Source organism: Natator depressus, chromosome 3, assembly GCF_965152275.1.
Source record: "Natator depressus isolate rNatDep1 chromosome 3, rNatDep2.hap1, whole genome shotgun sequence".
Lineage (NCBI taxonomy): Eukaryota > Metazoa > Chordata > Testudines > Cheloniidae > Natator > Natator depressus.
This window is the reverse complement of record NC_134236.1, coordinates 127442899-127465060: the sequence shown is the minus strand read 5'-3', so window position 1 is coordinate 127465060 and position 22162 is coordinate 127442899. Positions and strand designations below refer to the sequence as shown.

At 41.6% G+C, this 22162-nt stretch overlaps 1 protein-coding gene across 1 annotated transcript in view; it reads right to left on the bottom strand.

The window, feature by feature from the left end:
- Positions 1–22162, bottom strand: part of KIF25 (kinesin family member 25) — a 71490-nt gene that overhangs the window by 4497 nt on the left and 44831 nt on the right. Inside the window, exons 9-13 of the mRNA XM_074947016.1 lie at positions 18306–18380; positions 11095–11244; positions 9748–9924; positions 4652–4806; positions 2328–2525 (exon numbers count right to left, since the gene is read on the bottom strand). Of these exons, the coding sequence (XP_074803117.1) occupies positions 2328–2525; positions 4652–4806; positions 9748–9924; positions 11095–11244; positions 18306–18380 (755 nt within the window). The remainder of the gene's footprint in view (positions 1–2327; positions 2526–4651; positions 4807–9747; positions 9925–11094; positions 11245–18305; positions 18381–22162) is intronic.

The following is a 22162-nucleotide window of genomic DNA, read 5'->3' as shown; positions in this document are numbered from 1 at the left end:
CCTTATAAAGCACATTTTGCCTTGAAAAATTCAAAAATATTTTATTAATTTAAATAGATAAACAAACCACACACAGGACTCACATCACCCTCCACTGAAAGGCAGCCACCTCTGAGGTGAAATCCAGCAGCTGTTTAATAATGCACAGTAGCACCGCATTGTTCAATAACACATAGCAATACTCTATTCTTATGAAAAGTACTACAGAATCTTAGATGATCACAGGTGGTCTGAGACCTTGCTTTTATTTCTCATCTATACTTCTCGAGTTGTACAATATCCTCTGTATCCACATTTGTCAGTACTAGGGCACTGAATCAAGTGCTAATTCAGAGAGAAGACTGGAAGACAATTCAGCAGGACAGTATCCCTTAAGTCATTGGGTATTGGTTCACAGTGATTCAGAAGGAAAAGTGCTATCTCTTATCATTTCCTGCAGTAGGTAGCTGTCCAATGAACATTTCTCATGGGAGAACTGAACTGGCATTAAACTGATAGGATCACAGCTCAAGATGGTATAGCAACAAGCAAAAAGACTGTATACTGGACATGAAGGTAGCTATTAATGTGCTTCTACAAGTATTTACAGTATGATCTTAGCTAGTAGTTTTGCATAAGGGGCTAGGGTGTCCTTTTATCTCTAGCCCAATGTAAGAGTTGGCGCATAGTTGCACTGCCTCAATAGTAACCCAGGAAAGGTTGCCTCTAAAGCCTGGTCTACACACAAAGTTGCACCAGTTTAACTAAATCAATGTAACATCACAGCTTAGTTTAACCTGTTAATGTCGTGTGTAAACAAGTCCTAGGAGGGAGAATTCCTTCCCTACTCTTCCCTTGCTCCGTGGGTAATAATCTGCTACCAGCACTTACCAATAGCAGATTAGTACCCTCCCCAACCTTTTCCATGCCTGCAGCTGAGATATGGGGAAGTCATGTAGTGACATTGGGGATGGGGGAGAAGAGGATCTTATTCCCCTTATGCCTTTGTGCGTAGGCCAAGCCCAAGATCTGACTCAAAACGTTTACCTATGTTTTTATAGCAAAGGCCACTCCAGACAGATTTATAAGGAAATTTGACAAGAGTTTGCTAAGAACTAACAATCTGGCTCATAGACAACAATGTGAAAACAAACTACAATCACTCTAGATGTCCCTTAGGAGACTTATCAAGCTAAGGGGAAAAGGTGCATGTCTGCATCAGACTCATGTACAATAAACACTTTAAAAACTATTTCTCACTTAAACTTGTCCCAAACCTCAACTTTCAAAAGATAATGTGCTAAAATCTGCTCTGAATTATACCTATGTAAATCCAGAGTAATTTTGCTGTCTTCAGATTTTCACCAGCATAGTTAAGAATAGAATCTAGCCCACTGCATACTTTGGGCCAGATCCCCAGCTGGTGCAAATCAGCATTGCTCCATTAACTTCGGTGCTGAAGTACATCATTTTACACCTGTTGAGGATCTGGTGTGTTGACTACACAGAGCAGCAAATGCTTGCCCTTGTCAAACTGAGGGAACAGACACATATAGTATTATCAATTACATGTTCACCAAAAGGTTTCTAACACCCCCAGCAAATTAAAAAAATATATATATTCCATTATGTTTTTTATAGAATGAACGTTAACAGTCACCAGCAGAAAGAACTCTTGGCAGTAACCTAAAGAATTCTTTCATAACACTGATTCAGTTTTCAAAACATTATTTCTGGAATGGTACATTTAGTGGTGTGGCTTTTCTTGGTAAGAAAGCTTGTCCTTTAGGAAATAATCAAGTTTTTTAAATTATTATGTGCATGGAGGAGGAGGAAAGTGCTTTGAAGAAACAATGAAAACAATATTATCTTTTCAATACACCAACTTCCTTCCAGATTTTTTCCACAAGCAGAAAGAAAAACCCACACACAGCGGTATGCTCATGACAAATATTTAGTATATTTAAATAATTTATGCACTTTGATCATTTCTATAAAAAAAATAAGAACATGCTAATTTTTATACATATTTTTGGACTGTAAAAAACACAGCTTTTAAAAACAGTCTAAATAGTGCATGCACACCCTGCATGTCACCATGGGCCTGACTGTCCACTGAGTTGCTTCAGCTTGATGCCACCTGATCTTAATGAAGCCCCAGTGACAGTAACACAGTGGTGAATTAGGCCCAATAACTTCATTTAAGTTTGGATGCATGTGTCTAAATCATCTCTTATGAAGAAACACAAATACTCAGTTAATAAGTTAAATGAAATTATTATCTCCATGGGATGGAAGGCTCTATGCTCTCAATTCAAAATAGCCTTGTCATAAAAAGGTCTGCGTACCAACACATTCACTGCCCGCCAAATCCACCAGCTGTAGTTTAGTTTTGATGTGCTTCAGTTTCTCAACAGATTCAAACTGTGCTGGAGAAGAGGCTCTGGAAGGAAAGATGAGTTTATCATCTTTCATTTGTTGAGGAAAGGTGCAGAAAAGCTCTTTACTTAGCTTTTGACTAGGCTGTTCATCTGTCCATAGAGGAGCTGGATGATGGAAACAAACAAATGAGGAAAGTTTATTTTTAACATCACAAAATGGGAAGCAAAAAAATGCAACAGTGATGGGTTAACCCAGTATCTTCTTTTCTCCATCTCTGCCTAATGAGCCACAAGCTACTTTAACAGTACCCCTACTTGTTCAGGTAGGTCACCTATTAATTATTTTTATTTGTATTATCATAGTGCCTAGCAGCCCTAGTCAAAAGAGTCCTATTGTGTCAGATGCTATATAAACACAGAAAAAAAGATACTCCCTGCCCCAAAGAGGTTAGTAGTCCTGGCCTTGGTTCTGCAGCCACAGTGGAGGAACCCAGACCTTGCAAGTCATCCTGCTCCTTAGCTGTAGCATTCTGGGACCTGATCTGTGTTTGGGGGACAGACAGATTCTTTGGTACAGGTCCTTCAGTGCTAGCTTCACTTCTGACATCTTGGCTAAGTGAGCATCTCTCCCACAGGCAGTAGGAATCTGTACAAAAGTCTTTTCACTGGGCAGTTTAGCTTTGACTTTCTTCTCCAGTGTCTTGCTTTATTCTTTCCTCTCCTACTAGTCTGGAGTGGAGTAGCAACCTACCCATGACAGCATATGTCAGACAGAGCAGCTGTGTTGGCTTACATAGAAAAGAATGCTTCAGATGAGAAAGCATGAAAGTAAAATTTCTCTCTCCTCCTTACTATAGGGCAAGGAACCAAAACAACCCTCTCCACACACACACACCAGAAGTTATTGACACAAAATCCTAAAGCTCTGGCTTTAACTCCCACTTCCAAAGCTTAACTACCACTCCTAAGCTTTCTGATTTTATCTACTACTTATTTCTTCAGTGCCTACCATTTGGCAATTTGTCACACCTAGGTCTTAAGCAAGGTGTGTCTCTTATTACAGAGGCAGACAACACTGTCACAATTCCACTTTGAGGTTCCATTTTGTAGTGCTTCTTTACCTACCGTAATGCTCATTCAGCTATCGTAACTCTTATTCTGTGATCCTGAAACTTGAGAGTCTTCCATCCATCCAACATATGGCAGAAATTCCTATTTGGCCTTGCTGTGAGGCTTAAAGAAGGGTAGTGCAGTAATTGGCATAGCATATCAGCTAATGAATGACTGAAAGAAGCCTGGACTAAACAAGATGGCTGGTGAGTTAAAATGGCTGCATTTTGTAATGTCTGCCTGATTGACAAAGATCTGGAGCTGGATAGATCTAACATCTGGACTGGTAGAGCTGCAGCATCCTAAGTAGCTGTGTCTTTTGGCAGGGGCTGCAGGTAAACGAGGGCACCGTTTGTTCTGTTTTGCTAATATCCTCTGTTTAATTTCCGATAGAGATCTGGAGAAAAAAGTTTTAAATATTTTCCACTTCCTAAAACCATATTGTTGTTGCAGGGTATGAAGGAGACAGACCACATGCTACAAATGGAGAGTCTAATTACAACATGAGCAAAAGGAAGAAAAGGAAACAAAGTTAACCCCACAAGTTCCAAAACTGCTCCTAATGCAACAGACTGGCAAACCTATATGTGACACTGAAAAGCAAGAAGGGACAACTACAATATAAGAATATAGGTTTTGCCATACTTGATAAGATCATTGGTTTGTTTGCTCTGGCAGGGACCAACTGAAAACCTCCTTAACACACCTAGCTAGTTGTGTAATGTAGCATGTAAAGAGAAAATCCTTTCTGTCCCAGTAGTGATCATCACATGCCCTGAAGCATACACTTTGTTTTAATCCTGATTTTATAACTAAATAATAATTCCTTGTAAAATTATCCAGCTACACTATTTGATTCTGTGCCTGTTAGCTAGTAAGAGACAATTGTACTAATAATACACCATTGACTGTTTCACACTGCATGCCCGTAAGTATGACAGCAGTGTGTAAAAATCATCACACAATGTTAGAAGTGTTAAGAAAACATCTCAAACACAGCAACATTAAGAGGTGTTCACTCAAAGCAGTCAAAAAGGTTAAATAGAAAAAAACAGGGGGTTTAAAGATTGTAGCAAGAGACAGTCAGAAGAGAGAAAAGAGCAATAAGAAAATCCCTCAACCCAGATACTGCATTTCTGACACAAATGGCTCTAGATATATTTTAGCACTATCCTACTTACCAAAGCTGTCTGCAGAGACAGCCTTCGTGGTTATGGTCAATGTCACTACCAGATGAGAGCGAGAGGAATGAGCATGCACCAGTGTTGGATGTTTGACCCTTAGCTGCAGACCTTTATCAACTAGCTGTAAGAATTCTAGAGCATTTTCAACAGTCCTGGCAAAACAAAATAGTGGTAGTTGATAGTAAAGGTGACATTAAAAATGTGGCAACTTGAACATGAATCTGATAATTTCCTCTTATGCCCCTCCCAGTTCCCAATCCTGTCTCCAAAATGCTCCCTTTGTTTCCTTTGCTACCTCTTAACTCCACAAGTTGCTGCCCTGCAGAATCTTTCAACTAAAGAATGTTCCATTTTAGCCCAAGATGAAGCTGTGCCTCATACTGAATATGCTGGCACAATGCACAGTTAACCCGTGGAACTCATTGCCAGGGGACATTGTGAAGGCCAAAAGTATAAAACTGGGTTCAAAAAAAGAATTAAATAAGTTCATGGAGGATCGGTCCATCAATGGCTATTAGTCAAGATGGTCAGGGATATAACCCCATGCACTATGTGTCCCTAAGCCTCTTACTTCCAGGAGCTGTTCACTCAAAATCTGCCCTGTTCTGTTCATTCTTTCTGTAGTGTCTGGCACCAGCCACGGTTGGAAGGCAGGACAGAGGGCTAGATGGACCATTGATCTGACCCAGTATGGCCATTCTTATGCTCTTAACTAGCCTGGACACCTTATATCTAAAGTATACAGCCCCCACCAATATAGCACCTGAGCACCTCACAATATTTAATGCATGTGTGCTTACAACACCCCTGAGAGATAGGGAAATATTATCATCCCCATTTTACAGATAGGGAATGGAGACACAGAGAGGCGAAGTGACTTGCCCAGTCACACAGGAAGTCTGGGTCAGAGCAGGGAATTGCAGCTAATTCTTGGGAAAAGTTCAGTACTGTTGTTCACTGAACATGTCTCCTAGCTCAGGTATCCTCTTAACAGAAGTAAAAAGTCTAGGGATCACTAAGATTGACATGAAGAATGGAGACATGGATTTGAGAAACTCAGGAGGAGAATTCACCAGAGTGGGGGACACAAATGAGTTTCCATGTGGGCAATTTTTTAACTGGTGGTAGGTTTGCCAACTTGATTGACATGTGGAACCTGAAAAGAAGGAATAGAAAAAGATTTTCTCTAAGAGGAGTTTAAGTAAATGAACTATATCATATTGTAGATATGACACTTGCACATGGACAGGTTTTCAGGGACCAGCTGCTACGTAGAGAAGCCATGTGGTAGTTAGGCTGAAAATTACGCCCTGGATATTGTCTAATACCAATTTACGCATTCAAGAAGGAAGAACATGAGGTTTGCCTGATTCAGTTGGATGTACATGTTAACAGGAAAACTTCCACTGTATTCTATTTAATGTATGGAGAAGCCAATGAGACCCAGTGGGCCAGTACATTTTAGATGAAATGTTATCACAAATGAGGATGTGTTTTTATTCAAAATGCCATGTGTTTACTTAGATTCCTGACAGCAGGGGTGGCCTTCCTCAACGGTTTCCTTGAGTTGTTTGGGTTTGTTTTTCATTGTTAACCTTTTTTTTGCATAATTATTAATATAGTCTGCTTATGAATTTGACTTTTTTGATGCTTTTATTGTAATCAAGATATAAATACTGAATACTTATTGATTGATTTAGATAAACATTTTCCAAAGGTGCTTATTCAAACCTCTAAGCACCTTTGCCATGTATTGGAAATTAAAGAAATAAATATAGCAGTCACCCCAAGAACAAAGGAAACCCATTCCAGCCACAGTTTCCAACCCTCATGGCACAAATCCCAGCCTGCAGTGCACCTTCCCCTCCCCAAAAGCCGGGGAAAAGAGATTGGTCAACAACTAGCCAGACAGAACTCCCTAGATCAAGTATGCATAATGGCTATTTTTCGAGCATAAATTAAAGCAAGATTTTTGAGTCATTGGGACCCACAGTCAGAAGGTGCCTGGACAGTGCAGTGAATTAGAGGCAGATAGATGGGCAATGGCAGAGGGCGCAACTGATAGTCCAATGTGCTGGGATGAGCTGTGTGGGCTGCCTCACTCAGGAGGAGGAAGTCTAAGAACTCAGAAGTGAGGAAGAAAGAGCCCATACAGTACTGGACTGGGAGCAAGAGTGTTTCCAGAGTGCTCCTAAAAGCATAGATGAATCTGAGCCCCAATTAGCCTTAATCCACTCCCTGCTTCTCTTTGCGGGAGCACAGAGTGCGGCTGAGGGTGCATTAATATGGGTGGAAATCAAATTTAACCCAAAGACTTTTGTATTCAGTGATCTGAAATTGAATTTTACTAGGATGAACCCTAAAAGTTTTGTGTTTAGCTGTAAATAAGTAAAAAGAAAAATAATAATTCCTAGATTACTATAGTGACTGTAATTCCATGGAGAGGAAAATTATAAATCCTAGATTCTGGAAAAAGCAATTTTACAGTTTCTATGTGGGTTCCAATTTTGTATGAACAGTTCAATGGACAGAAAACATGTCAGTAGATACAAATAACCTCAGAGAAAGAATGATGTCTTTTCAACCCTCTCTCCAGAATACGGGCTGTATTTTATCAAGGTTTTCTGGCAATAATATAAAACCACATAAACAAATATCAAGTGGTTGCTTATGTTACTAAAACCCACAAGATAAAAATACTGCTGTCAATTATTTCCACTGAGAGTGCAGTTTGTTTTAATCCATGAAGGAAAAAGATACTTCTTGCTCTGACTTCCGATTCCCACTGAAGTAGCATAGAACAGCCTTTGACAGGCATTATGATTACAGATGTGTGAAAAAAAATCATGTTTCCACCAGCAACAGAACATTTTATAGTTTTGTCCTGAATTGTTCAGTATGCGGGACAGTTTTCAGAGAAGAAAATTAGTGTTTGCTCTCACAAACCTCTTATTGTTCTTGTCCTCAAAAAGACAACTACAGAATGATTTGCCCAAAGAACTTTTTCCTCAGTGTGTCACACTAGGTCCTTTGGGAATCCTCTAACACAGCGGTTCTCAAACTGTGGGTCATGACCCCATTTTAATGGTGTTTAATGCCAGGGCTGGCATTAGACTTGCTAGGACCCGAGGCCGAAGCTGAAGCCCGAGCCTCACTGCCTGGGGCTGCAGCCAAAGCCCGAGGGCTTCAGCTCTCGGTGACGGGGCTCAGGTTACAGGCTTCTCGCCTAGGGCTGAATCCCTTTGGTTTTGGCCCCCCACGCCTAGGGCGGCAGAGCTTGGGCAGGCTCAGGCCCCACTCCTGAGGTTGTGTAGTAATTTTTGTTGTCAGAAGGGGGTTGTGGTGCAATTAAGTTTGAGAACCCCTGCTTCTAACATTTTGTTGGGGTAGGAATGAAATGGCCAACACCTTCCTTCTACCTGCTATCGTCATCTTGCAGGTGCCACCATTGCAGCCTGTTCCCTCTAACTCTCCCCTATTTTTAATTGTGCTGTTCCAGCAGTCTGTGCAATAAGTTTTATTTAAGACAGGATAGTGGTCTTCACTTGTTAGGACATGATTTTTATCACCTACATTGTGTAGATAGGAGCCTTATGAAAAAAAAGAAGGAAATATTATACATTGGCTGTGTGTACTGGACATGTATATATAGTGGGCCTGATTCTCATTTACACCACTCTGGTAGTGTAGCTGCAGATTATGCCCACTTTAAAGCCCTCCTGCACAGTCAGAACAGCTGTAAAGGAGAATAAAACCCACTATACATATATGCTATAGAAAAAGGTTTATCTAAAAATATAAAGAACAGAAACTAGAAAGGATGGCTTAGCAATCTACACCCTTGGTTTGAATGATATAGCCTCTCTGGGACCACAGGTTTAAATTCCAGCAGCGTCAACACTGCTTAATCTTTCTAATGAGATAAGCAGAGTGCTAAAATATGTACTATGGGTAGGTATTTTGGGTGACCACATATGAAATGAAATCCTCTCTCTTCTGTGTGGATATTAAGGACTTATGACAGGGGTGCCAACCTGAACCTGAGAAGGAGCCGGAATTTACCAATGTACATTGCCAAAGAGCCACAGTAATACGTCAGCAGCTCCCCCCCAGCTCCCAGCACCTCCCACCTACCAGCAGTCCCACCGATCAGCACTTCCCCTTCCTCCCAATCAGCTGTTTTGTAGAATACAGGAGGCTCTGGGTAGGAGGGGGAGGAGCGTGTGGGTGGGAGGGCATGGCAGACTCAGGGGAGGGTGCGGGAAGGGGTGCAGAGCCAGGGGTTGAACAGTGAGCACCCCCTGGCACATTGGAAAGTTGGCACCTGTAGCTCCAGCCCCGGAGTCGGTGCCTGTACAAGGAGCCGCAATATTAACTTCTGAAGAGCTGCATGACTCTTATGACATTTTTCTTAAGAGTAGGGTTTGCTCTGGTGTATTTGAACGTAATTCCCTTCCTTGCCCTTATGGAAAAGCCTCACAGACTTTAACAGGAATTAAACCAACAGGGTTCTATAGAAGTTACTCGAAAATCCCACAGAATTTAATACAGAGTGCTATTCTTTCTATAAGTTTTTTCAATTATCCTATTTCATAAAATTCTAAACAATGGTCTAAAAAATCTACAAAAAGGTTATCATTTTCTATAAAGTTCTATCGGACTTTTTCACGGTGTTCCCATTTTTCGTAATGTGCTAAGAACTGCTTTGCCACTTGACTGCCATTCCTGCCTTACAGCTGACTGCATTTCAAGCCTGCTGTACGTAGGGTACATACAATTGTTATAACACATCTTGGGAGGAAAGGTGGTATATAAATATAAAACAATATTTAACTGTTTTATTATTATTACTGCAGAATATTCAAATTGACACTGGACGCCAAGTGTGATCTAATTAACTGAATTCGTAGTGAAATATTAACAGTAAATGGAATCATCCAGTGCTTTTTTATGTACTAGGGGAAGGAATGTATGCTTTGAAATACTCATCAGTGCCCACGATTATGTCTCCATGCCTTGTAGCTGACACATATCGTAACAACACGGTATCATGATCTTGCAATAATGGTTTACTTATTGTGCTGTGTACTCACTCATAGGTAAGTAATGGCACATCGCTCTTGCCTTCCTTGGTTGTGACAACGTCACGTTTAACACCGAATACTCTTCCACAGCTGTCTTTGGCCAGAAGATCAAAAATTTCATTATTATACACTTCTACAACAGAAACCTCAACCCAATGACTTCCTGGTGGCTTTTCTGAAATAAGCCTGAAAAGAATTACAGAAAAGAAAATGAAACACAGCTAAACTGGCTGAAATCAAATCCTAAGTAAACTATCCTTAAGAAACAGTTGCATCTCAGAACTAATTATAGTCTGATGAAAGTACTTATCAAACATCCAAAACCATGAGAGTATGTTGCCTTCCACGTTAATGTAAAGGTTGAACAACAAGAATGCATACACTTAAATTATAGAGTAAATATGTCACAGAGAGAAAATTACCTTATTTTGGCTGCATATACTATCTGTTCCTGGACTGTGGGCCTGATTCGAATGTCTTGTTACTATTGTGACCCCAATAACTCCTGGGATATGCCAAAGGATTTAAAACTCCAATTCCTAAGACCTAAAGAGCAGCATGTGTGTGTGAAGTATAGGGTTGTGAAAGCCCACTATTGTTGAGAGGATGGGGAAAAATGCACAAGACATTGGGGCTAAAATAAATCCAGAGAATTTATAAATTAAGCCCTTGCCTACACAGGACAATTTTCCCAGTTAAACACCCTAATATGAAAGTGGCCTTTTTTTGATGCAGTTTAGTTTAAACCCCTTCCCAAGCAACATAAGCTAAGCCAAGAAAAAGACACTCATGTATGAGAATATGAGTGTCCACACAGGGAATTATATCAGTATAACTATATTGGGTTTAATTCACCCCTTAGGTTATACTAAGTAAGTTATCCCATATAGATAAGGCCTAAGTAGAAAAATATATATCCATGACCAAATGTTTTTCAAGTTCCAGAAAAAAACCTCACTCTCCTCCCTTATTTTAATGACTCCAATATGCAAACCAATAACTTATCCTCGTAAAATGTTAGCGGAGGTTTAAGAGTGTAGAATTAAAATTTAGACTCAAACTTAACTATGGATTTGCTACCAAAGCCACTATAATTAACTATCATCTTGAAAAGTTAAATCTGAATAGCAAGAATATCATGTGCTGAAGAACAGCCCTGTGTAAGATCAAAAGCTTGTCTTTTTTACCAACCGAAGTTGGCCCAATAAAAGATATTATCTCACCCACCTTGTCTCTCTAATATCCTGGGACAAACACAGCTACAACAATACTGCAAACATTTTTTCACCTTTGCATACAACTGTAATGTAAAAACTGGCACTCAAACTTTATTCTCATTCCCATGGTCAGCAATACCTGAACACTTCTTCTGTGGCTCTAGGAATAATTCCTAGCTCTGGTTCATCTTCTGTTGAAAGAGTGACATCATCCTCAGACTGTGGTCCCAACATTGTGTATGTCTTCCCACTCCCTGTTTGCCCATAAGCCATAATACACACGTTGTATCTGAAAATCAAAAGGGCCTTATTTTCTTATGCCAGTTTTTTAACAAATGCATTTGGTATTTAAATGGTTAAAAAGTATTTGGAAAAATATGACTGCTTACTTTAAAATATAATAATAATAATACATATTTCCATGTGGCCTTTTTGTAGATCTCAAAACTTTTTGCTAACCTAAATTAAGTAACCCTCACAACATCCCTGAGGTGGATTTTTTTTTTTTAAACAGATGGGAAAACTAAGCCATAAAAGTAACATAATTAATTAATGGTATACATACAAATTTGCAACAAAATACCAAAAGGTGTAAATTAATACTAAATGCAATTCTGTTTGTGGACCCTTATTTCAGAATAAAAGTGGCTAAAATTGATTTAGTTTAAATAGTCAGTTTGTTACATGCCTTGCCTAATGCCACTTTTTTTTTTTCTTCAAAACAAGAGTGCCCACATACAGATTTGGACTGAAATAACAAAACTGATTTTAATTCCCACCTTTTGTATTTCAACACACATTTATGTGTAGACCTGCCCTAAGTGAGTAGGCCATAGAATCATAGCACTGGAAGGGACCTCAATTGGTCATCTAGTCCGGTCCCCTGCACCCAAGGCGGGACTAAGTAATAACTAGGTAAAAAGAAAAGGAGGACTTGTGGCACCTTAGAGACTAACAAATTTATTTGAGCATAAGCTTTCGTGAGCTACAGCTCACTTAATAACTAGGTAGTAGCTTAGTATTACCATGTCAACAGAGCAAGTCAGTGGAAGAGCCAGGAATGGAAAGCCAGGGGTCCCAACTCCTAATGCTTCACTTCAGCCCACAGATAAAAGATAAGGAGCTTACTACCTGCTGCCTTGCACCATGGGTAGTCATTTATATCCTCACAAAGTGAGTGCAAAATGGCAGTTAACATGCTTTGTTAGTTTTAGTTTTGTTAGTAATAAAAGCTAGGGCCTTGTCTCACTGCTAATAAAGGTGTGTTTTTCCTCAGAGTAACTAACGTTCATGAGCTATCCAGAGGTGAAAACACAGTGGAGACAAGGTACTTGGTTTTACCGGGAGGTAAACTAGGTAACATCAACCACAGGCTGGGTATTGTGCTGACCTTGCCCAGTTTATCTCATAGTAAAACTAAAGTGCCTTGTCTCCACTATGCCTGGGGATAGCTCATTAGTTGCATAGAGATAAAAACAGTGAAGACAAGGCCTAGGTCTGATAGGCAGAGTGTGAGGAAGCTTGTATTCCAACTAGGTGATAACTGAATCGTGAAGAGGATTAAAAAACATAGCTCTGTTAACCTGACATCTTTGTCCTGTATTAAACATGCTGTTTCAGGCATGTGCAGGCAACAGAAAAGATGTGCTTTGGTGAGCTCCACTGACTCAGCTGTTATTTTTTAAAATTTGTTTATCTTTTCAGATCACAAAACTTGACATACTGATACTGACAGACACTGTAGAGAGCTATGTTCTCAGCTTACAAGTGACCTTGCTGTACCTAACAAAGTTTTTTAGAGTGGGGTTGGGAGGGTGAACACTGATAATAGTGCAGCTGACATGGGTAGGGAGCAGATCCTCAGCAGCAGTAAACAGTCATAGATCTGAGTCAATGGAACTATGACAATTTACCCTGCTGAGGATCAGCCCCAGATGGGGAGCAAGTCTGCAAGATCAGAAAACAATAATATCTAGAAATCTGGACTTTAGACTTGATGGGCTAAAGGACTCAGACTACAATGGAAAACAAGGTAGAGAACATAACAAAAGTGGAAGGACTGGAAACTCAGGCTGCAAATCTTGAGGATGGGATTTCAAAAAACATTCATCGTTGGCCTAACTCTGTCTCTGAAGTCAATGGCAAATCTCCCACTAATTCGAGACAGGCCAATATGTTTTTGAAAATTCCACCCTGCACTGTCCAATCAAGACATAGGTTCTACAGGCCTGGTGACTGAACACAGAGTCTTAAAAATAAAATGGACATGCTTGGAAACAAAATTAGAGTCTTTAGTTTGTAGTTAACTGGGTTTCCTCAGGAAACAGAGGATGGAAGTCTGAAAGGTTTTGTTTGTTTGGTTGGTTTGGTTTTTTGAAGTATGGATATATAAAAGTTGCTAATTCCACATATTCCTGCTACCTCAGCTTCCCTCTTAGTCACTAGCCATTTACCCTTAAGAATTTCAGTATCATTGGCTAATGCCAGAATAATTCTAATACTTGTACAGATAATGGGATTAAATATAAGAGTTTGAAGACAAGTAGACTTGCATAACTTTGAGTATAAAGGATCTTGATTTGGGGTATAATTCAGTTATATGCCCTCTCTGCTAAAGCCAAAAAGAGCTTCACTGAGGTTTTTGCGACTAGTCACGGTGGTATTAAATCCAGATAGGCTAGATCTAGAACAAATTGTTGGTGTCTCAACAGAAGAACTAGAAGCAACTGACAGAATTAACACAGACTGAGTTTTATCTAGTTTACTTTGCTTATTTTTTGGTTATACCAGAGTGGCTATAAATGAACTATGATACCATTTTTATCCCCAAATTACTAATCTGCTAAAAATGTTGCTAAATCCTTATTTCTGTGCTTGAAGTTTTTCGCCCACATTTACTCACAAATCCGCACAGACACACCCCTGGAACCCCGACCTGGAGTATTTTATCTGCTACCCAAGATCCATAAACCTGGAAATCCTGGACGCCCCATCATCTCAGGCATTGGCACCCTGACAGCAGGATTGTCTGGCTACGTAGACTCCCTCCTCAGGCCCTACGCTACCAGCACTCCCAGCTATCTCCGAGACACCACTGACTTCCTGAGGAAACTACAATCCATCGGTGATCTTCCTGAAAACACCATCCTGGCCATTATGGATGTAGAAGCCCTCCACACCAACATTCCACACAAAGATGGACTACAAGCCGTCAGGAACAGTATCCCCGATAATGTCACGGCAAACCTGGTGGCTGAACTTTGTGACTTTGTCCTCACCTATAACTATTTCACATTTGGGGACAATGTATACCTTCAAATCAGCGGCACTACTATGGGTACCCGCGTTGCCCCACAGTATGCCAACATTTTTATGGCTGACTTAGAACAATGCTTCCTCAGCTCTCGTCCCCTAATGCCCCTACTCTACTTGTGGTACACTGATGACATCTTCATCATCTGGACTCATGGAAAAGAAGCCCTTGAGGAATTCCACCATGATTTCAACAATTTCCATCCCACCATCAACCTCAGCCTGGACCAGTCCACACAAGAGATCCACTTCCTGGACACTATGGTACTAATAAGCGATGGTCACATAAACACCACCCTATATAGGAAACCTACTGACCGCTATGCCTACCTACATGCCTCCAGCTTTCATCCAGACCACACCACACGATCCATTGTCTACAGCCAAGCTCTACAATACAACCGCATTTGCTCCAACCCCTCAGAAAGAGACAAACACCTACAAGATCTCTATCAAGCATTCTTACAACTACAATACCCACCTGCTGAAGTGAAGAAACAGATTGACAGAGCCAGAAGAGTACCCAGAAGTCACCTACTACAGGACAGGCCCAACAAAGAAAATAACAGAACGCCACTAGCCATCACCTTCAGCCCACAACTAAAACCTCTCCAACACATCATCAAGGATCTACAACCTATCCTGAAGGACGACCCAGCCCTCTCACAGATCTTGGGAGACAGGCCAGTCCTTGCTTACAGACAGCCCCCCAACCTGAAGCAAATACTCACCAGCAACCACACACCATACAACAGAACCACTAACCCAGGAACCTATCCTTGCAACAAAGCCCGTTGCCAACTGTGCCCACATATCTATTCAGGGGACACCATCATAGGGCCTAATCACATCAGCCACGCTATCGGAGGCTCGTTCACCTGTCTACCAGTGTGATATATGCCATCATGTGCCAGCAATGCCCTGCTGCCATGTACATTGGTCAAACTGGACAGTCTTTACGTAAAAGAATAAATGGACACAAATCAGATGTCAAGAATTATAACATTCAAAAACCAGTCGGAGAACACTTCAATCTCTCTGGTCACTCGATTACAGACCTAAAACTTGCAATTCTTCAACAAAAAAACTTCAAAAACAGACTCCAACGAGAGACTACTGAATTGGAATTAATTTGCAAACTGGATACAATTAACTTAGGCTTGAATAGAGACTGGGAGTGGATGGGTCATTACACAAGGTAAAACTATTTCCCCATGTTTATTTCACTCCCCCCCCGCCCCCCACTCCTCACACATTCTTGTCAACTGCTGGAAATGGCCCACCTTGATTATCACTACAAAAGGGTTTTTCCCCCCCACTGTCCCGCTGGTAATAGCTCACCTTACCTGATCACTGTGGTTACAGTGTGTATGGTAACACCCATTGTTTCATGTTCTCTGTGTATATAAAATCTCCCCACTGTATTTTCCACTGAATGCATCCGATGAAGTGAGCTGTAGCTCACGAAAGCTCATGCTCAAATAAATTGGTTAGTCTCTAAGGTGCCACAAATCCTCCTTTTCTTTTTGTGAATACAGACTAACAAGGCTGCTACTCTGAAACCATTTACTCACATAGTTATATTGTTCTTAAAAAGACTTTACTATTAAACTAAAATACCAATTATTAAGCTTAATAGCACTCAGCATCCAAAAACCCTCAAATGCTCACTCTGAGTTAGGACCGGAGGGGAACACAATCAAGGAAATCAAAGTAAGAGAAATTTCCTTTTTCTTTAAAAAATGAGCACAATTTACTCTTAAATCTTGTGAGAGAAGGTGATGTTATTTTAATCCCCTGCTGAGCTTGTATTGAGCACTCTAAACTTTGAAGTCTGGTTTTTTTTTCTGTTTTGTAAAGGAACAATCTTTTCTTCCTGTATGCTTAAACTGAAAAATAATACAATGTAATTTAAAAAATATGTTTAAACCCCACCACAAACTCCATTTTTTGTAAGTGGATATTTTGGAGCTCAGACTAGAAGCAGCCAGAAGGGGCAGATAACTTCAAGGATCAAAATAATTCTGACTGTTTCACATTTATAATAGGAAGGCTGTTCAGAAACATGACTGATACAGGCAGCCTTTCCTTTTCTGATAGTCTGCTTCTGTTTAAATGGTGCATTCTGAAAAAAAGACAGACCTTTAAGTTTTCAATAACAGAACATTTCCTAAATGAATATGAAGCTCCTGGGTTTCAGGAGAGAGACTTTAGACAGGAGCATACTAAAAGGTGGATGCTCCTCTCAATATACATATGTAACCTGCATTGGGGTTAATTGGAAGTACTGCACATAGGTAGATAAGTAGGTAGGGACCTAAGGCACAATCCTGAACTGAGACAAGCTCAGGCTCTCTGCGGCTGGAAGGGTGGGGAGGGACAACAGTAACTCTAAGCTATCTCTAGGTCTTCCCCTGATCATGTGGTGTTCCTAGGTGAAAGTTATGGTTACTTTACCTTATAGTGGCTAGAACAATCCCTTACGGGCCATTTGGATCAGCAGAAGTAATCACATTCAAGCTCTGTCCCCTCAGGCACTCTCTCTTGTCACCATCTGGACCTTCCATACCCCCTGCACTGAGAGTGTGGGGGGGGGGCCCAAGAACTCCCACACACTTGGGGAATCCTCAGCAGCCTCTTCAGAGCAGCCTTAAGGGCACTTTGAGCTGCTAGGGCAGTTTAAGGGGCAGGGTACCTGGAGCCTTGGTCTGTGGAATGCCATGCTCAAGGGATAAGCATGCATTTCCTAAGGGTTGTCACTATTCAAAAAAAAAAGGTTCCATGCACAGATGCTGACTTTTACTTTTCCTTAGGGTGCTCCACCACTGCTCCGCCCCAAGGCCCTGACCCTTCCCCCAAGGCCCCACCTTTGCTCTGCCTCTTCTCACCCCTGCTCTGCACCTCTCCCAAGACTCAACCCTCACTCCACCCCTTTCCCCCAAAGCCCTGCCTTTGCTCCACTTCTTCTTGCCCCATCTCCACCTGCTCCCCGAGGCCCCCGCTTGCCCGCCACTCGCTGATCTCCACCCTCCCCCAAACGCCTCCCCAAGCCACTAAACAGCTGTTTGGCAGCGCCACCTATCAGCTGTTTTGGTGGCACTGCCCAACAGCTGTGGCTGGTGGGTGCTGAGCACCCACTATTTTTTTTCCATGAGTGCTCCACCCCCAGAGCACACATGGAGTCAGTGCCTATGATTCCATGGTCATGTGGCTAGCCACATGACTCATATGACATCGTGGAGACAATGTCACAAAGGAAATCTGAATCAGATGTACAAAGAACCTCCACAATTGAGTTGGATCAGGCAAGGAAGAGAAACAAAAAGAGAGGAAAGGAACTAATTAATGGATTTCTGTTTCAGTCCCACTGTTTACCATTACAACCACTTCAAGGCCCCTTTTCCAGAGTACTGTAAATTAGCCTTAGTGGTTTTGCTGCCCAGAAGTAATTAAAAATGTATATCAGTATTTATTTCTGGTAGTGTAGTTTCCAAAACTGTTTTTAACTCCAGGATCTCTATTTGATGCTGTCTCAACATCTACAACTGAGGATCATTAATTCTTAAGATGCTATTGAAGAAAGGTAGGTCACACTGCCTATTATTTTAAAAAATGTTTCAAAATTTAGCATAGCATAAATTTGTATCATGCAGAAAAAATAAAAACAAATGTACAATTAACTTAAAAAAGAAATTACATTTGTTTGAATTTGTTTTACCTCTGTTATAAGTAACACCTATATTTACTATAACTGAAAGAGGCCAGAGAAAAATGTTACCCCTTTTTTTTTTCAAATTTGTCCACGGTGTCTGATAAAATTTTCTAAATAGTCACTTCCATTATTTCCTGTCTGAGTGGGAGAATACACTAATACTGAGTGACTGTCAGATTACAACATTGAAAATGTGATTGTAAACCCATAAAAACTGGCAAGAGAACTTGGGAAATAATTCGAAGTCATTTTTAAAAAACGGAATGGTAGTGTTGTTCAAGTTGGCAGTGTCACTTTGCGTTGTTTACTCCTACTTTTCAACTTACCCATCCAGCAGAGATGTAAGCAAAGGGGCCACGTCTGCAAACACTGTGTCTTGAGACTCAGCAGCACTGTAAACTCTGAGGGGGAGGGAAAAGGAATGATTCATTGAACAAAAATGATCACTGTACTTCCAGTGTAATAACACAGACCAGAAAAATACACATCAGTTGCTGCGTGCCACTAACGCACAACTCAGGGTTTGCTGATGTGTTTCTATGACAACAGTTACAGATTGTGTTTCAGAATACTTATTTACCTTTGAGACCGAAAGATCAGTAGAGGGAAACTACGCACTGCTGTTCGGAAACTGCCTTTCCGAGCCAGGAAATGAAGAGGCAAGGAAAAAGAACTGAGCTACTACTTTGTTCAGGTAGCTGAGGTGGAGAATTTGGAGAGCACCTACAGATTATGTAGAGAAGTCTGAGCTGCCTTTGGTATACACTAGAAGAGAGATGCACACACTAAATGTCTTGGAGCAGGGGAGATGAAAGATCTAAAAAAGTAGTTTGCTTGTTCAGCATGGTCCAGTGGTTAGAATAGGGGACTGGAAATCAGAATTCCTAGGTTCTACTCCTGTCTTTTGGAGGGGCTGTGGTCTTTATTACGATGTGATTGGGGGGGGGAATTCCTTGGGGATATGAATTCCTTGCACCCACATAGCTGCTTCAGGGAGACAGGAAGACTGGGAACAGAGTACCTAAAAGGAATTAATCCCGCCCAATCACCAGGCCCCTGAAGGGCCCCAGCATTCTCCTTGGACCACTCCTGTCTCCCAGCTGTATTGACCCACACTTTGTTTTCTCCCAATTGTCACTTGGCTGCTGGTGACCCTGATTCCTGTGTTATGACATTAAGGAGGCATAGTACTCCCTTCTGTGATCCCCGAGGGCACCAGCTGTTCTCCCGGGGAATGGGGTTACTCAGCATGTGCTCCCCCTCATAGTGTCATAGAGTTTACGGCCAGAAGTGGGCCACTTTAGGTCAGCTAATCTGACTTCATGTATAGCATAGGCCACCAACAACGCCAAGCACCCACACACTAAAGCCAACAACCAAAATGACACCAAAGTATTGCAGCCCACAGGGGAATACTAGACTATTATGTGCCACAGGAAGAGAATAAAAGGGACCGAGGTGCACCAGTGCTTGAGGGCCCCACAATGGCAGGAAATGGTTAAGTAAGATATACCCAGATAATCCTAGCTAGTGACCCGCACCCATATGTTGCAGAGGAAGGCCAAAACCTCCAAAGTCACTGCCAAGCTGATCTAGGGAAAAATTCCTTCCCAACTCCACATATGGCAATCAGATAGACTCTGAGCATATGAGCAAGTACCAGCCAGCTATGCACTTGAAGAGAGAAAATGCTCCATGTTCCATCTCCAGCCGTGGCCATCTCTGATGCTTCAGAGGAAGGAGATCAAAGACCCTCCCAGAATACCCTTCCTGACCCCTGCGGCTGGCTGGCTGAAACCCTGAAGCATGAGTTTAAGGAGACATGGCACATATGTGAAGGGTTTCACAGCTGCAGAGTCAGCACCACCAACATTTCACCTTTTCATTATTAAGTATCTATTGATATAGCTCCTTGCACCACAGCATCTCATCATCTCGCAAACATCATTGAATTTATCCTCATAACACCCGTGTGAGGCAGGGAAGTGCTAACAACTCCATTTTCCAGTTGGGGAACTGAGGCACAGAGAGATAATGTGATTTGCTCAAGCAGAGGTGATGTGTAGCGGGGGCATGTGGGATCAAGTGCCCTTCCCCAGACTGGCCTGCCAGAGGCAGGGAGGGAGAGGGGCTCTGTCCTTCTCTCCCTGCGCCTCACACCCCCCCAGCACATTTGGCTACTCTCCCTGGCAGCCGGAAGGGGAGCGGGATGGAGCTGCTTGCTTTTGCCTGAGAGAGCCTGGCTGGGAGGCAGCGGTGGCCTGCTTACTGCCCGGGGTTGGCTGCAGGCGAGAGGGACCGAGCAAGCCAGAAACATGCTGGAGGGGAGAGGGGGCTTTGGCTTGCTCGGCCACTGTCACTGGCAGCTGGGGCAGCAGCAGACCGCCCCCCGCCCGGGCCCTGCTGTCAGGGACAGGTGCCAAACGACCGGAGCCCCCCTTCCCTCTCAGCATACTTGGCCCCTGTCCCCGGCAGCCGAGCCTGGGCAGGTAACATGGGGTGGGGAGACCATGGTGGTCCCGGGCTGGGTGCAGGGTGGGGGGTTTACTGGGGAGAGAAGACATGTGAGGTGGTCACATGTCCTCTCCTTTAGATTGTGCCTCCCCATTCCCCCCCAGTATGGAGAGGCACAAGTCGCCTATGTGCCCAAGGTCACACAGGAAGACTGTGGAAGAGCAGGGAATGAATCCAATATTCCTAAGTTTCAGTTCAGTGCCTCAAACACAAGACCATCCTTCTGATAAGCATTTTTCACTGCACAGAAACAGATGGTTTTCTTTTATGTTTAGAGTTGTGTGTTGCTTTTAAAAATAAGTTTTTGTGGAATGTAATAATTAAATTGAATTAGTTCTTCCACTCCTTAGCAAGTAGCAATGATAACATAACTCTTGGACAGAAATGATGATAATACCTTAACCAACTGTACACACTTTTCAAACTCAAGTAAAGACCCCAGCTAGTTTATATAGGTTACTTCTTAATCTACCCCCTACCACCTACAGCTTCAGAAACAAAGTACTAAATGCTCAGAATCCACACCTGAAAATAACAAATCAGAACCTCCTCCATTTCTTTCTCTTCTCTTAGCATCATGACTAAGTAACTCCCTAGAGATTACAACTTGAAACAAGTACAGTCTTGTTTATACAAGACGTACAAAGACAATATGAAAATCATTATCCACACTTAAGAATTTGACATATAAATGTAGGTAGATGTCTCTTTGAACAAACTTTATTTTCTGATGCCTCCCTACTTTTCCTTCCCTTCCTGCTCAACCTTACTCTGCAATGAATGATGCATCTTTTCAAGATGCTTTGACCCATTTGCTGATTAGAAGCAGGAATTTGGGTAGCAGCAAACAACATAAAATAGTCAATTTGCATGTGATCAGATATTCTGCTGTTTGTATATGCTACATTAAAAATGTAAATTAATGAATGTCACATTCTGCTCTTTACCATTTACCTATAAGGTTCTTCAGGTGTCTATTTGACCAAGATCCCGCCACTCTGATTCATTAAATGTACAAACACAGACTAAAGTGTTTGTGTACACTGCAGATACATCTGTGTCTGGGGACCCAGTGACACAGGAACATAAAAACCGCCATGCTCAGTCAGACCCAAGTTCCATCTAGCCAAGTATCCAGCACCAGATATTTCCAAGAAAGGTGCAAGAAATACTGCAGTAGGCAGATGTGGGATGTCTTCCATGAAGGTCTCATCCTAACCCTTAACAGTCAGAGATTGGTTTAGCCCCTGAGATACAAGGTTTATAAATATCCTTTCCAAATTGTTCATTAGCATTAACTATTATAACTCTTGCTGTTCTTGCTACCCATAAAAACATCCAGTCTTCCTTTGAATCTCGATGAATTCTTGACCCAGATGGCATCCTGTGGCAATGAGTTCTACAGTCTAATTACATGTATGAAAAAGTATTTCCTGTTTAATAAGCAAATAGGCACCTCTCAAGCTTGATGGACAAATTCTGATTGTCTTGCCATTCCACTGAGAGATGCTTTCAAAAAACAGAGACACCTACAAATATGCAGATATGGTAAAGCACTTACATTGAGAAAACAGTTACTGAATAACAAAACTACCTCCTGGTTATGTATGCATGCACATGCATACATTGTTGCATGCTTTTCATGTCAGATCTTCAAGGTCAATCTGGT